Source organism: Epinephelus fuscoguttatus, linkage group LG4 (assembly GCF_011397635.1).
Source record: "Epinephelus fuscoguttatus linkage group LG4, E.fuscoguttatus.final_Chr_v1".
NCBI lineage: Eukaryota > Metazoa > Chordata > Actinopteri > Perciformes > Serranidae > Epinephelus > Epinephelus fuscoguttatus.
In genome coordinates, this window is record NC_064755.1 from 28,172,171 (window position 1) to 28,188,626 (window position 16,456).

Consider the following 16,456-nt stretch of genomic DNA (forward strand, 5'->3'; position numbering starts at 1 on the left):
ATAGCTCATTTGACACATTTTGTCATGAATTAAACTTGAATAAGAAAAAAATCAATCAATGTCACACATGTAAACCCGCACCATTATTACTATGTGTATGCTGATGCAGATTTGCACTTTTTAAACTGGTTTCATTAATAATAAAAAAAAAAACACAAGGGATTGCACTTTTTCCCTTCCTTTTTTCTCCTCCCTTTCCTCTAGAAAAAAACATGGGACTTTCTGTCCTACATTTCATCTGACCATAACCCAATTTTAAACTTGCAGAAGAACAAAGTAGAGCTCTCTGTGTGCGCTCTTGCGGATGGGGAGCTCCCCCAGCCTTCTTCTTCTTCTTCTTCTTCTTCTTCTCTTCCTCCTGTCTGCTTCACTTGGTGGTGGGGCAGTTCTCCGTCTCGGTTTTCACTCTTGATTATAAAGGAGGAGTTTGCAGCACAGAGGCGCTTATACCCCAACTGGCCTGAATAAAGTCTGGCAGAGACAGTGTGATCCGGGACAGTAGACTGACCTCACATAGTGACTGATTTGGGGGTAAAAAGGACGAGCTGATAAAGAAAACCTTGGCAACATGGCTGTGGCGGGCTGCACGAAGTGTATTAAATACATGTTATTTTTCTTTAATTTTATTTTCTGGGTGAGTTGAAGTTTTTTTTTTTTTTTACTCATTGATGTTCGAGTTACTTTTGCTTTGTTAAAACTTTCTCTTGTTTGATTATGCGCATGCACGTTTGCACATCTGTGAAGCTCAGGGCTTAAAGTTAATAAGTAATAGGGATCCTGGAGGAGATACAGCAGAGTTTCCCGCCCTGCTGTAGTGATTATGCTGCTTTGAATTTGAGAGATGAAGCACAGCTCACAAATACTTAGTCCAGGCAGGAGATGAAATGCTTTTCATCAACATGTATTTTCTGCCTGGTCGAGCACCAGTGCAAGGTGGCTGAGAGGAGCACTTCACACTGGGTGGGCTTCTGTCTCTTCAGTCTTCTCACTGGGATTATACTGCTTTCTCTCCAGCATGCCTCTTACAGCTTTAGATCCATCATTTGATGGTATTGAATGTATGCTTATAATAGGCAGATACTCCGGACAGGAAGGCCTGATTTCTGAAGTTTTCTGATGGAAAATTATTTACATTTTCTTTCCGTGTTGGATGATTTCTTGCCACTTCAAGGAGTCTGGTCCCCCTCAGATTAAACACCCATAAAAAGGGAGCTTGGGGAAGACTAATAGACTTTCTGGGGGAGGGGAGAGCTGTCTCCCATCCTTTGTTCCTACCTGGTCACCAGTCTGTAGCATTTGCTGCCTTTGTGCTATTTTGTTGTTAATTTGTTCTCATTCTCTCTTCAAACTGAATCGAGTCAATCTTGTTTTCTCAAAAAAGTTATTGCAGTCATAAGGGACTTGCCACAGTAGTCACTAATGCAGCTGTCTGCGTTTCACACATCATTACATCCCATCAGACTTCCTGCAGATGTTCACTGGTGGCTTTACACAGTCAGAATTGATCACTACTTGTTTGTTAATTTCCATGTGGATTGTCTGTACAGAGCAGTCGTCTTTTTTTAGATAACTCACCATATCCTGGACCCGTCACACTTGATGGAGTGTTTCCTCTGTTGGTTTTGCTGCTGTGCCTGTCACTGTGAAAACTCTGAGCCCTCTCTTCCTCGTTTTGCTATTTTTCACATTGAGGATTGAGTTTCCTGTTTCTTGGAGAACAATGGAGTGCTGTCATGTCATATAAACATTGGCATAACGAAAAAAAAAGTGTCAGCTTGTGAAAATAAAATGCACTGATTCTTCAGTAGTTACGCTCCATCAGCTTTTACTTCGCTTTCACTTTTACCATGATATTTTTGCATTTTTAGATATAGAAAAGAGGAGAGGTAAAGTTGAACAACAAAGCTCTTGAGTTGGCTTTAAACAAAGGAGTGAGGACGTGGTCTGTGCCGCAGGTCACTGAGGTGTCAGGATGTCCTTTCATTACTTCTGTGAAAGGGCATCGGACAGTTCACAGCCTCACGGCGGAGCTGAACACACAGAAATGTTAGCAGAAAGGTTTGGACACTGCTTTGATCTTAGCAGAGTCGAGCCTTGTGCACTCTCTCTTGATGGGTCTTTTTAAAATAAAGTCTTAAAAATTGATAACTACAGGTTTGTTCTAATATTCAAGCTTACATATCTTTAATATCAGACATTTTTAATGGCCCTGATCCTCTCCGAGGTTTCACCAAAGTAAAGAAACATGAAGGGAAATAATTAAAACCATTCTTCTCTTTGGGACAGCTGGCCGGAGGTGTGATATTAGGAGTGGCCCTTTGGCTCCGCCATGACAGTCAAACCAGCAACCTCCTCATACTCCAGTTTGATGGCCAACAGGCGCCAGGCACCTTCTACATCAGTGAGTATTCAACAGCAGAGCTTCACAATCACCCCATACGTTAGTTTGAGGTGGACTTGAAAATGCTTTTTCCATATTTTCATCATTACATCATTGAATTCATTTTTCATGGAAAAGCTGTTAATATTTCACGCTTCAATGCTGAATGTCCACTGAGCGCAGTGGCCTCATTTTTGGCTCTCACAGGGTGTACAAATACATCTTACAATATGCAGTCCCTCCAGGATTTCACAGGCTTTGTTTGGGATTGCTGTGGCCCAAAATACCTGATTTGACAGCAGCTTTTCTAAAAAACATTGTTGTAATGTTTTTAGGCGTTATCTTTTCTTGAAGATAGCAAAAAAAAATTGGATTATTTGGATAATTCATTAATAAAACACTAAAATCACAACTTCTGTATTTAATATAACTCACTTTGATTCTATCAGCTCTTGCGATAGATCTGGAAGTAACAGCCTCTGTCATGGTGATCTGTCTTGTTCGTTATCCACGTGTTTCAGCTTTTCTCTGGGTGAGGTTTTGCGGTAAAGTTAGAAATGTGTTGGTCAGTTGATGTTGTTTGTGTTCCAGCACAACATTACACATGGTGCACAACAGTTAACCCCTGCTTTTGTGCATTATATCAGACACTTGTCTTGTGCGGCCTTTCGCAGTAAATTTTGTTGGTAAATGTGAGACATTCATGTTGCACATGTCTGCATCCTAGACTGTATAAAATGATAGATGTAGCTACTGTGACGTCAACCTTTGGCTCATGGACTGCTGTTGTGAAGCCTCGATTTCGGCATTTCAGCCATTGCCATTTTGGTTTTTGGAGCCAGAAGTGGCCATATTTGGACAAGAGGCTGGAGCTGTGGAGAAGTGAGGGGTGGATCTGACTGAGAAGCTGAGGACACTTGCCAGACAGCCTGTCACTCAAAGCAGCCCACCCTTAATTGTGCATAACTTCAGGCCCATAATGAATGTAAAAGGCTGAGTTAGATAAAAATTTTGCCCCTGGACAGGTGTCATGAAGGGGGAAACTAGCTCTGGAGACCAAAACCTCTTTTTGTAGCATTGCTGTACAAAATAAAAGAATGACACACAAACAATTACATATGTAAAAAACATTCTAAAATACTACAATATTAAAACCACTACAAACAACCAAAACGCATTGCAAACATGAATGTTTTAAGATTTATCGTAAAAGTGTCAACGGAGGAGAATGATGTGATTGAGAGCAGAAAGCTATTCCAAAGCTTTGGAGCAGCTACTGCAAAGGCACAGTCTCCCTTACCCACCCACCTTGATTGCAGGACAGTTTAAAGACATTGTTCTGAGGATCTAAGAGGTAGGGAGTTGGAGTAGGACCAGAGAAGTTCAGCAGTATACTGTGAAAAAATAAATAAAAGAACCTTCGCCACAGCAAGCATGTTTACTTCTGCTGTAAAGCTGGACATTTTAACATGGGGGTCTACAGGGATTGACTCACTTCTGGAGCCAGCCTCAAGTGGCCGTTCAAAGAACTGCAGTTTTTGGCATTTCAGCGTTGGTGTTATTTCAGTTTGCTGCTTGGTTTACATTTTTACAGCCACAAACAGAGAGGTGAGTTTGGTGATGTTGTGCAGGGGACTACTATGATTTGTGAAACTACAATAATTGGTGAAATTTGTGGACAAAACTGATGGTCGCACAGAATTCACAGGGATTGGTTGAATTTGTGTTTATTGTTAGTATTTATTTTATAGTATTTATTTAAGGGCTACAATATAAATATTTTCTTTTTAATTTAGCCTGCTGTTAGTTGCTTCATCATCATCATCATCATCATCATGCCTCCAACTGATTTCCTCATAAGGGAATGCCCTCTGTGAGACACTAGTGGATTCTTTGGTATTTCTGTCCTTATTGCTCACCCTCCACATGACAGGAAGCTCACTGTTAACAGAGTGACGGAAGTTAACTAATTCACAGACGTATCTGTCTTTTACACTCAGCTGGACCCACAAAAATCCAGAAATAGTAGGAGTTGTGTGACCTCTGACAGAAAGATCAGGAAACAGGACCTGCGTACATCCGCAGCGTGACTTAAGAGTGACACAGCCGGTGTCTACACCTCAGTGTTTTTACTCTCTAGCTGTCACTCTGACACTGGTGACCACATACTGTAGGTGTAATTCTGAGTCGGATAAATATACATGTTTATAACTCCAGCCTGGAGGGTCTTTCAAGAGAGGGACCAGATGTTTCAGACAGATGTTGAGACATATGTGGACTCTAAAAACAGTCTGTGAGCATGGTGCACAAATAAAGCAATCATGTGCCTCTGTCGCTTCCATTTTAGAGTATTCAATCCTCAGGAATTTTAAGTATTTTTTTGTATTAATGCAGTACAGCATGTTCTCTGTCTTTGTAAAAGTACTGCACAGAGTCAGGGACACAGGTTATGCTCACTGCATGAGCTAAAGTCATAAATCATCATCATGTTTCCTTCACTGCCCGCAGCAATCCACAGATTGGCTCTAAAACCTACAATACATGATATGATTTAAACATTTCAAAGGTCCGTCGTCTCAGTCTGTTGTGGTCATGAACTCTAGTGAGCCCATTAATTTACATTTGGGCTCCTGCTGCTCTCCCATACTTACCCCTCAGTAAGTATACAGAGCGAATGCGAGCCCGTGCTTTTTATAGAGTGAAGGCACACTCGTGATTTTAAAGGCAGGGCGGCAAGAGAGGCCCACCCAGGCAAGATCAAGGGCCTTTTTTTTTTTTTTTTTTTTTAAATTTACCCTCCCTTGAACATACGCCCTTGCATAATTCAAATAACCTTGTACATCTGCACATTACCCTTCAAATTAGAGTTTTGAGTGGATGTTTTTAGCATACTGGCACACCAAAGTGGTATTTATGTAAGTCTGAAAATACACATTCTCCTGCCTCCTAACCAGTGCCTGAAGGCATAATTGGTGGCAGTTGTCATAAGTCTGGTCCCGTTAGGGCTCCAGGCTCTCGTACTGTAGGAGATACAGTCAGTGTGACAGGTTTTGTAGCACAAGATGTCTCCGTTGCTTTACACTGTATGCATAATGCAGAGCCCGAATAACTTTTCTGCATTATTTCGTAGCTGAAAAAAAAAAGAAAGAAGGTTGCATTGTGGGTAAGCAGGCTGCGAAGGAGGATTTGATATGAAATTATATGTATCATTATCCACATATTCCTCTGAAGCCTCACAGCAACTGAAACCTGCTGTGTTGATACATTGTCTAAACAGGAAATTCTAACATCTCCCTCATGAAAATGGCAATAAACAAAGATCTTTGGGAGTTTTAAGGTCCCATTTATTAAAACTGTCTGCTCCATTTTTTTTTTTCCAGTAATAAAGCTGTTTATAAAAGATCAAACCAAAGACATACACTGGGGCTCCAGTAGCTCTGATTCGCTGCCACTTTAACAGAAAATTAAACTGCTTTTACTCTCTGCTTGTCGACTAACACTGATTACTACTCTTTAACTGACAGGTTAACTACTTTAAAGGAGCTGTGTCTAACTCTGGAGACATACTAAACTTTATTTATATAGCATGCAAGAAATGCAGCACAAAGTGCTTTACAATAAAGGCAGTAAAATCACTAAGTGCGTCACATAAAAATAGACATAATGCACATAAAACAGGCAGTTCGATATAAAAGGACATTTAGAACAGTTTAAAACATGGATTAACTGATTCATAAAATCACAGTTGTAAAACTATAAATCATAAAATCAAGCAAGATTCTAAAACAGTTGCAGCAGCGTGACATGCAAAAAGAAGGAGTGTCAGACCTGTATCAGGAAGTCAGAGCTAGTTAAAGGCTAAAGTGAACAGATGTGTATTTACCTCTCTTTTAAAAATATGTAGCGAGCTAGCCTCCTTGATATGTATCGGTAGTGTGTTCCATAGCTTTGGGGCGTAATTGACAAAGGCTGCATCCCTGATCTTCTTCCGGCTGTTGCTGGGAACCTCCAGTAAACCAGCAGCAGATGATCGCAGTGTTCTTGGAGGCCAATAATTAACAAGGGAGTTAGCAATGTTGACTGCTGAGCCTCATTCCTAGTTTGTCAAATACCAACTGTTTGGGTTGGTAGTCAGAACAAACCACCAACCCAAAGCGTCTGTATTTGACAACCATGGAATGAAACTCAACAATCAGCTGTCTTTCTCAAGAGTTACACAACTGATAGTTGAATGATTAGTTGAATGTTTGGGAAAATGTGCTTAGTCGTTTTCTTGATAAGAGTTAAATGAAATCATGTCTGTATGGTAAATATGAAGGTTCATAACCTGGTTTAGCTTAGCATAAACACTGGAAACAGGGGAGACAGCTATCTTGGCTCTGTCCAGGGTAACAAAATCTGCCTCCCAGCATCTCTGAAGATTACTAATCAAAACATTATTTAAAGGAATACTTCAACCCCTGAATAATCATTTGTGTATCAGTTACACGCCCTGTGTTACCTTGAATTAGGAAAGAAAATAGCTTTTCTTTGCGTGCCTCCAAGGTGAATGAAGAATCCAAAAACAGACAAAATTTTTGATGAATTAAAGTGATAGGGGACTGTGTTTAACATCTGCACAACTCTCCAAATCCAAATCTCATTTATTCAGTCGTATGCTCAGTATTTCACAAACACAAGCATTTCTGCTTAAACCATAACATTAAAAACACTTCTGCTTAAACAGGTGCGCTACTTGTCTGTGTGTGAGACTGTTCATGCTGAACTGATTTACATAGCAGGCTTAAAGTTTTAGCAAAAATGCATCACATTTACAAATACACTCCGTTTCCATCTTCAGTCTGACATTGGGTCACTCTAACCTCTTTCCATGGGGGAGGGGGAGTTGATACACCTCAACCAATCACTAGAGACCTGCTGGTTGCCTGAATCTAATGTCATTTTAAGTCCACGCAGATGCGTAGCCATGACAATATTGTAAAAACAAGTAAAGTAAACTACAATGTTGGGCAATATTGAGAAGACGTGAATAAAGAACAGCCCCAACAGCACTGTTGTTATGACTCCTTATTGGTTCTGGTGCACCACTTGACAACAGCCAGACAACAGCATTAGTCCCATGGTAGCGCTCATTGGTTGTTTTATGTTATAACCAAGAAACCGCTGTTTCATGTTACGATGCCAAACGAATCAGTCTCAAATTCAGTGGAGTGGGCGGATTCAAAGGTGTGGACACAGGTAAGATTCTTCGTTTACCGTGGAAGTGTGTGAGAAAAACTACATTTTCTTCCCGAAATCAAAATAACACAGGCTGAGAAGCTGATACACGAATGGTTATTTGTTGCGTGAAGTATTCCTTTGAACAACAAGTTGGAAGCTCTTGAGTGTGTAGTCAGCAAACCAAAAAATATTTGTCCATTCCTTTAATCTGCTGTCACTGCTTACAGACCAAGTGCCACTTCAGCTATTTACAGCGCATAGACATTAATCATTTCTGAATTGTGAACACATTTAAAGCTACAAACATATGGTGTAACTTTATAATCAGTGAGGAGGTCAGCAGTTAGAGACACAATGCATGTCTGCTCTGCCCCTTTTGTTTCCACTCTGTCTGTTGAAAAGATGACAGGAGAAAATGTTTATATGGAGCCTTTTAATGATTTATCTTCATCTCATCATTCATCATTTTGACACACTGTACGATTGGGTTCATCTCAGTGTATTGGTGTCATGCGCCGACAGTGTGAACATGACTTCACAGGTCTTTTTTTTAATGTTACTAGAAGAGAAAAGTCCAAATGGGGCTTTTAGCCCCCTTCTTTTTCCCCCTCTGGAGATTACACAGGGAGACAAGAAATAAATGAACTTCCCCGGTGGTATAAAATTGCCTGTCTCCCTTAAAGTCTCAACAGCCTTCAAACCTCAAAGGGTGTTGTCATAGTAATGGAAGGCAGTGGAAATAATGCCTGCTTTGCTGCATTGCCGGGTTACTGGCCCTGGTAGCCGTTTCTCACTACAACAAAAACCTGACAGAGAAAGAGAGGAGGGGGGGATGAAGGAGGAGGGTGCTGAGTTTAGACAGATGGAGAAAGGGAGGGTGTAGAAGTAAGTATGGGGAAGGGTTGTGCGTGATATGTGAGGTACAGTTGTGAGGTGTGTGAGACCTTCAGACACAACCAAGTGAGAGTCTCGTACGGGATCTGTGTGTCGTTTTTAGACTCTCTGTCAGGGCACATTAGAGGTGGCCTGCCTGCGTGTGTTTTGTTCTCGTGTGAGTAAAGATGTCTATCTTCACAATTTAATAAGGCTGTCATCCTAACAAATCATTAAAAATCCTTGAATAAAAACCTTAATTTAAATAAAATGATTCATGTAATTTAATGTATTTATTAGATTGCCTATATCTTTTTTACTGAAACTTCATTCATATCCTCTTGAGGTTTTCAGATGTCTATCTGGTACACCCTGGACAGGTCGCCAGACTATCGCAGGGCTGACACATAGAGACAAACAACCATTCACGCTCACATTCACACCTATGGACAATTTAGAGTTACCAATTAACCTAGTCCCCAATCTGCATGTCTTTGGACTGTGGGAGGAAGCCGGAGTGCCCGGAGAGAACCCACGCTGACACGGGGAGAACATGCAAACTCCACACAGAAGGGCTCCCACGCCCGGGATCGAACCGGCAACCCTCTTGCTGTGAGGCGAGAGTGCTAACCACCACACCACCGTGCCGCCCTTACTGAAACTTTTTAAAATTAAATTCTGACTTTTAGACTTTACAATGCTCCAGAGTAATTGGAAATGTTTCATACAGCCCTATCTCCCAGAAATTATGTTTATATACAATTAATTTCAAACAGCAAATAGGTTTTGAGGGATACTTGCTGCTAAGAGAATTATGTTGTCTACCAACAATTTGAGGAACTGTTGCTTGGTAACGTACCTGGCAAGTCACAAAAATGTTGACACTCAGCAAAATCTTCACTGACAACATATTTCAGTTGTTTTCTGCCAAAATAGATAATCTTTCAATTCACTGTAGTTACTGTAGCAGTGATTATTTATAACATTTTTATTAACATTTAACCTAAATCACAATCTTTCCCTGACCTTAACTAAAGTGCTTTTGCTGCCTAAACCTACAGGAGTGTGAAGGCAAACCCTGATTTCTGATTTCAAAGCACTTTGTACACAATTTCCACCTACTTTGTGAAGTCTACGTGGCACATGAATGTAGTGTCTTGTTGCCTGAAAGAAACCCTATCACTGAACATAGACGAGGCAGTGATTATGTTGCCACAACAGCATGATTAAGAAAGCAGTTTAGTAATGTACAGAAGTGATTTCTAGGAGACAGAGTTGTCACACAAGTAGGAAACAATCCTACGTATCAATCTTTAACAATGTATTTTGTAACTGTGTTTCCTAAGCTTATGTTTCATAATGTAAAAAGCAAATCTAAAAAGTAAGTAGTAAAATGAAATGCAAAGTGGAATCAAATGGAAATACCTTAAACTACTTTAAATTTGTACTTGAGTAAATGTATTGGTTATTTTCCACCACTTACTGAAAGGATTCTTTTATTGTTAGAGTTGAGGGGTTACTGTGGATCTGCTGAGGTTATGAAGACAGACTGAAGTCATGAGATTATTCAGAAGCAAACTGCAGCTCCTCTGAAACTTAGTTTATTCATGCAGGTTATTGATTTAATTAATTCCCGTTGGAGCGGAGCCACACAACCTCTAACCTCTACTGCACCAACCCTTCCTGTAGTCACGCTGATGGGAAGACAATGGATCTGATTACAGGAATTTGTATTGCTCATAACACAGGCTGCACAGTTCCAAAGTTCAGTTTTTACTTGATAAACAGCAGCTGACGAAAATACTCACCATTCAGTAGTTGTTTAAATCATTTCACATGATCTGCGACAGAGCATAAAGGCGAGAAAGTGGTCAGGAAAATAGCCCATAATGAATGACCTTGTGCCACTAAGTGTGTCTTTGTGCTCTAAATTAAACTCACCATACAGCCAGAACAATAGATATTTTTTCATCTTCACTGTGTGTCCTGAACGTTTTAACATAAGACAGACTCTGCTGTAACTGGAGCTCTATTACCATTCATTGACCTTTCCTGCAGCAGCACTACCTGCACTGTTGCACACTCCTGTTTGCCATCAACAGTCATGGAAACTGTATTAATGTCATCACTGTGGATAATGGCCAAAAATAGATTTTTTTTAAACATTAATACATGGCTGAAGCTCTTTTGGACTCCTCTTTATAACACTTTAATCACACAAAGATGTGTGTGTTTGTGGGTGGGTGTCTGTGTGTCATGGTTCCCGCTGTTTCCTGGGGAAGGATAATGCTCGGGGTCAGGGGTCAGTGGAGAGGGGGTTTTGTGGGGGGTTGTGGGTGCCTGGAAGGCATTTCCTGGCCTGACAGATGAACACAGTCAGCTCTCTCTCAGGATCTGGGGGCTGTTTTTCTCCAGGATGTCAATAATGTCATGTCATCCTACAGGGAAGGCAAGAGCAACATGCAGGAAGTCCATTACCAAACAATGTGTGGATCAATGAATCAACTCACTGCTCTGACACTGCTGCCCCCCAGTGGTGCTGAGGACACAACACCACTATGATGAACGTATGACAGAGTCCTGTTGTCTCTGTGTTTACAGGTGTGTACATACTGATAGCTGTCGGGGCTGTGATGATGCTCGTGGGCTTCCTCGGGTGTTACGGTGCCATTCAAGAATCTCAGTGCCTGTTGGGAACAGTGAGTCGCTCTCTTTTTTACTTTTATTTTTTCTATTTAAATTAATACATTCAATTAAGGTGCATTGAGTCTGAGTACATGAACAACTTTCCTTGTTTTCTTTCTTTAGTTCTTCTTCTTTTTGGTGATCCTCTTTGCTTGTGAAGTGGCTGCAGCGATGTGGGGTTTCATGAACAGGGACACAGTAAGCAACACACACACATCTGCCACTGAGTGTTTAACGTTTGCATTGATTTTCCACCTCTGCTCCAGTGAACCTGCTCTTGTTTGTTGTCGTATCTCTGAAACAGATCTCCAAGGAACTGATCAACTTCTATGACTCCGCGTACATCAAAGCTGTGGACGTCTCAGGGTCTCCCAGTAAAGACTCTGCCATCAAGGTGCTGGACGTTTTCCACTCTACGGTACGTCATGATGTAAAAATCTTCCCTGCACAGTTGTTTTGTTATGTGTACAAGTCATATGAATCTATTTTGATCATGTGTTTTGTTGAGTGAGTGACCTGTTGTTTCTTTGCCGCCCCTTCAGCTCGACTGCTGTGGCAAAGGAGACGACACCGCTCTCTTCAAACAAGTCGTTGGCACCTTGTGTCCCAGAAAGTCTCCAGAAGATTTTCTGAAATCTCAGGTATACTCAAATTTTGACTTAAATTCTTTATTAACCCAGTACCTGGGACAGAAATGTTTTTCAGTGGCAGTTGTCTGGCATCCTTAGCATATATTTCCGTGGCTGCAGAATAGACAAGGCTATTCAGTAAAGACACGCTCTCTGACCCCATGGGAGCTATGGCGCATGACACATGCACAATGTATTTGGGGCTCTGTTGTTGGAGGGTTACAGCAGACTGTGCTAGGAATAAAGGCATGATGTCCACTCAGGTGCTCTCAGGGTGCACCCTTTTTAGCCTCTTTGGGTGCGCTCAACCTGACAGAACTTTTTGGGTCGCACAATTGGATAGCAGCTGATATACAATAGAACGTTTTCATATAGAAAGCATTCGTTTATGATCTTCATGACCTCCTCAATGATTACAGAGTTGTTAATTTTCACCCATATCTTTATTTTTCTGATATATATCAATATAAATTCTGACTCAGGGCCGACTGCGGACGCCTCAGTGAAGCGAATCAATCATCCCCATGTTCTATGATAGCTATTAAGCCTTTCGACAGATGCAGATAAGATTATACTGCGCGAATGTTATACCCCAAGGATATGAAGTGATATGAAGCCATGACTTCTCCTCCTTTTAACCTCCTTGAGAAATAGACAGGAATAAACACTGTTTATTAGCGGAGGTGGAGCGATGGTAGGTCTCTGGGGTTTCCAGAATGTTTTCTCAAAAGCCTCAAATTACCGTCAACTTTGTATCATTTAAATGAAAATATATTTCCTTGGTGTTGATCCTACTGTGCTATTCCCTGAAGAAATCTAATATAATTGAGTGAATGTTCTTCTGTTGGCCTAACACTGAAACATTGAAGACTTAATTTACTTGTTTGGGATCCTTTGTTTGCAGTTACAGCAGCCCAGATTATTATGGGATGGATTCAAATGTAGCAGATTTAACAACTACATTTATTCTGTGAACTCTACCTCAGCAGAGAGCAGGAAAAACAGGTTTCAACATTAGTAATGCTGTTAACTGTATGCCAATTTCCTACCCACCCGATGTTACATAACTTCAAAATAGTAACATCAGTGAATTTTGCCAGTTTTTAGGTGGAAGAAGTGAAAATTAGTCAGCCCAGCTGCCAGAAGAAAAATGATTGCATTGTTTTCATGCAAACCAGGAATACGTCACATTCACACCTCTCATACGTGTCATATCAACGTTTATAAAGTGACACAGTGAATAAGCTGACTTCGTCATTAGGGGGTGGAGGGGACGGTGAATGTTGTGTCAACTACTACAGACCACTATTTGAAACCAAACAACAACACTGGTTGTTTTTTGGCGACCCTTTGCTGCTTTTCCACAGGTGTTTGAGCCAACAAACATGGGTGTTTTTCACTGAACAGTCTCTGCTTTCCTAGGGGCCTTTGTGCCACCGAACATGGGTGTTTTAAGCCAAAAAATGAAAGTCTCCTAACAATAACTAAGTGGTCTTTGTGCCTAAACCTAACCTCACCTTCACCACAGCGTTGTTGAGAAACTTAAAGTTTCAACCTATCTGCTGCAAAATAATGTACAAATGTAACATATTCGTGATTTGTAGAAATGTACAGTGCTTTGTAGCAATATTAGAATTTTATATGTGGTGTATGTCAGGGACCGGTTGTACAAACACTGTAATATTTTTCCTTTAGTATGACATTTAAGGCTTAATTTCTCCTTAGCTGATAGACTTACACAGTTGCACAGATTCCCTTAAAAGGTTTCCTTAATTACGGACTGCATTGAAAGAGATTTTGCAGCTTTAAAGGTTTCCATGGAGATTGTTTGTTTGCTTGGACTCACACTTGTGATGCCTGCGATTGTCACATAAGGTTAGCTTATAATTAGATGGGCAGAAGAAAAGAAGACAAAAAAGAACCATATTGGTCAGAGGAGGAAAGGATTATACAAACTACAAAGTAAATCTGATCCTCAAATACCAGAAAACAATTTTAGGAAGAAATATTGCAACAAAAATTAATTCAGTCAAATCCATAGTGTAAAATCAATATGGTTTATCACCACTCTGTCATATTGCAGTTAAGACAGAGTCACAGGTACCTTAAGCTTTTTTTTTTTTTTTTTTAAACCTTTCTTTGGTTGCTAAGGTCTTTTTAGGACAAGGAGAAAACCATAAATACGTAAGTGAACATTTTAAGGAAACCTTAAGGAGAATACTTAAGGTGTTTTGTGCAACCATTTTTATTTTGAAGAAACCTTAACGAGGATTTTAAGGAAAATCTTAACTTAAGGTGTTTGTGCAACCGGCCCCAGATATTTAATTCACTGGTTTAGCCATATCCATCTCTCAGAAAATTCACTACACACTGTATGGATCAAGATCTAATGCTGCGTTAACTTTACCTTGTACCAATGGGCTGATTTTATCCAGTGCTAGTATTGTTTTTTTTTAACATGACTGTTGGGTTATTAACTCATATTAAAATATTTTGATCCAGTGTTAGACACAAGACGCTGAAATTTTTAACTCACATCACAAAAGTATTGTCAGACGTAGGCTATGACATGCAAAACTGCAAAAAAAAAAAAAAAAATCACGTCATTAACAATAAGTAACACATGGTGACATGTGTGTTTAAAAAGAGAACATTTCACAGCTGTATCATATTTGCTTTGGGTTTATAATTCAGCTGTAATATAAAAAATAACACCAACACAATAGGTGGGTGGTTTTCCACCCACCTATGGTGTTGGTGCTACATTGACCCAAATTACTTACACAAGCTTTTATCCTTTTCAAGTCCTCTCTAGTGTTTGTGTTGCTAATAGATAACATATTACATAATTAATTATTTAGAACTGTGCGGTCAGGAGCCGCTGATAATCAGCACTTTGTTTTGACAGCAGACACAGCTCTCCATTTCATGTAACCCAGCCCAATGTGTGTACAGTGTGAGGGCTTAAAACTTCTCCTTTATCACAGTAGCATGGTCATCATCTTTATTTCTGCCCCCTCCCAGAGCTGTCACGACAAACTGATCGAGCTGTTCTCGGAGAAGCTGTACCTGATTGGTCTGGCTGCCTTGGTGGTTGCTGTCATCATGGTGAGTGTTAGAGTGAGCCATGGCTGAATGTTTCCCTGAAACTGAACTGCTTTTATCAGCGCTGATAAAACTTATTGAATTAAGCCGGTCTGTCCCTTTTCCCATTTAGATCTTTGAGATGATCTTCACCATGGTGCTCTGCTGCGGGATCCGTAACAGCCCTGGAGCATACTAAGAGTCCAGCCGACAAGCAGCATCAGCCTTTAATGGGATTATTTTATTATGTGTTTCTATGCATCTGCTCCTCTTCGGTATGACTATTACATGACAAGATGGATATCTCTCTTTTGATTTTAGATTAGAAAGTTCTTTTAAATAATGCTAATCCATCAGCACTCATCTCTCTTACACAATAATTAAGCTTCTCTCAATCAGACTTTTTTTTATTTATCACTCTTAATATGAATCTTTTATACAAACAGTATGTTGTGAAATATTTCTCTGAGGTCTTAATGCTGTTTTTATGGATGTATAAATTGTATATATTCTTGTCATATATTAATAACAGTTAGGAGAGTGCATGTATTCCCTGACTGGTTGTTTGTGACGCATGTGTCACTGCAGTGTTACAGTGTTATAATATAATTTAAGCAGCAGGGTGTCAGTGGTCTGAGGTAGTGTTCTGTCTCACTCTAATGATCATCAGGATGATGAGTCGGCCTGTGTGGTTTTTTTTAATAGTCGACTGTGTGTCTCTTCTTTGAGCCTAATGAACCATCTTCATGCTGTCTTTTCTTTAATAACTTGTGAATCGCCAGGCCTTAAATGAACAGTTGTGACTTTTTACTCCATCTGTTTTAATAATGCTAATAAATTATGTCACCTTCCTTTTATTATGTGGTGTTTTTCAACCTTTTATTTTGCTTTTGACTCCTTAAAGGGACACCCCGAAATCAAAAATGCATATTTTTCCTCTCACCTGTAGTGCTGTTTATTAATCTAGATTGTTTTGGTGTGAGTTGGCGAGTATTGGAGATATCGGCCGTAGAGATGTCTGCCTCCTCGCGAATATAATGGAACTAGATGGCGCTCGATTTGTGGTGCTCAAAGTGCCAAAAGATACTTTTTGAAAAACTCAACAGCAATGTCTCTTTCCAGAAATCATGACCTGGTTACTCAAGATAATCCACAGACCTTCATGTGAGCAGTTTCATGTAGGAACTATTTTTTTTCTACACGCACAGAAGGAAGTGTGCATCTACTGCTAGCTCTCCTAGCACCGCTGAGCTAGCTAATGTTACAGTTCAGCTGAGGAGGACGCCATTAATGTTGACATCACATGTTTGGCAGGGGTAGTTTGGTAGAAAGAAAATAGTTCCTACATGAAACTGCTCACAACAAGGTCTGTGGATTATCTTGAGTAACCGGGTCTTGATTTCTGGAAAGAGACATTGCTGTTGAGTTTTTCAAATGTGTTTTTTGGCACTTTGAGCACCACAAGCCGAGTGCCATCTTGTCCCATTACATTTGAGAGAAGGCCGATATCTCTATGGCCGATATCTCCAACACTCGGCAACTCACATCAAAACAATCTATTTTAATAAATAGCACTACAGGTAAA

The 16,456-nt window shown here is 40.2% G+C and overlaps 1 protein-coding gene across 1 annotated transcript; it reads left to right on the forward strand.

The window, feature by feature from the left end:
- The first annotated feature begins 255 nt into the window (after positions 1 to 255).
- Positions 256 to 15,728, forward strand: LOC125886873 (CD81 antigen-like). The gene is made up of 8 exons (XM_049573233.1): positions 256 to 634; positions 2,287 to 2,401; positions 11,075 to 11,172; positions 11,282 to 11,356; positions 11,463 to 11,576; positions 11,701 to 11,799; positions 14,812 to 14,895; positions 15,005 to 15,728. Exons 1-8 carry the CDS (start codon positions 569 to 571, stop codon positions 15,068 to 15,070), a joined length of 717 nt encoding a protein of 238 aa, XP_049429190.1. The 5' UTR covers positions 256 to 568; the 3' UTR covers positions 15,071 to 15,728.
- Positions 15,729 to 16,456: the final 728 nt, after the last annotated feature.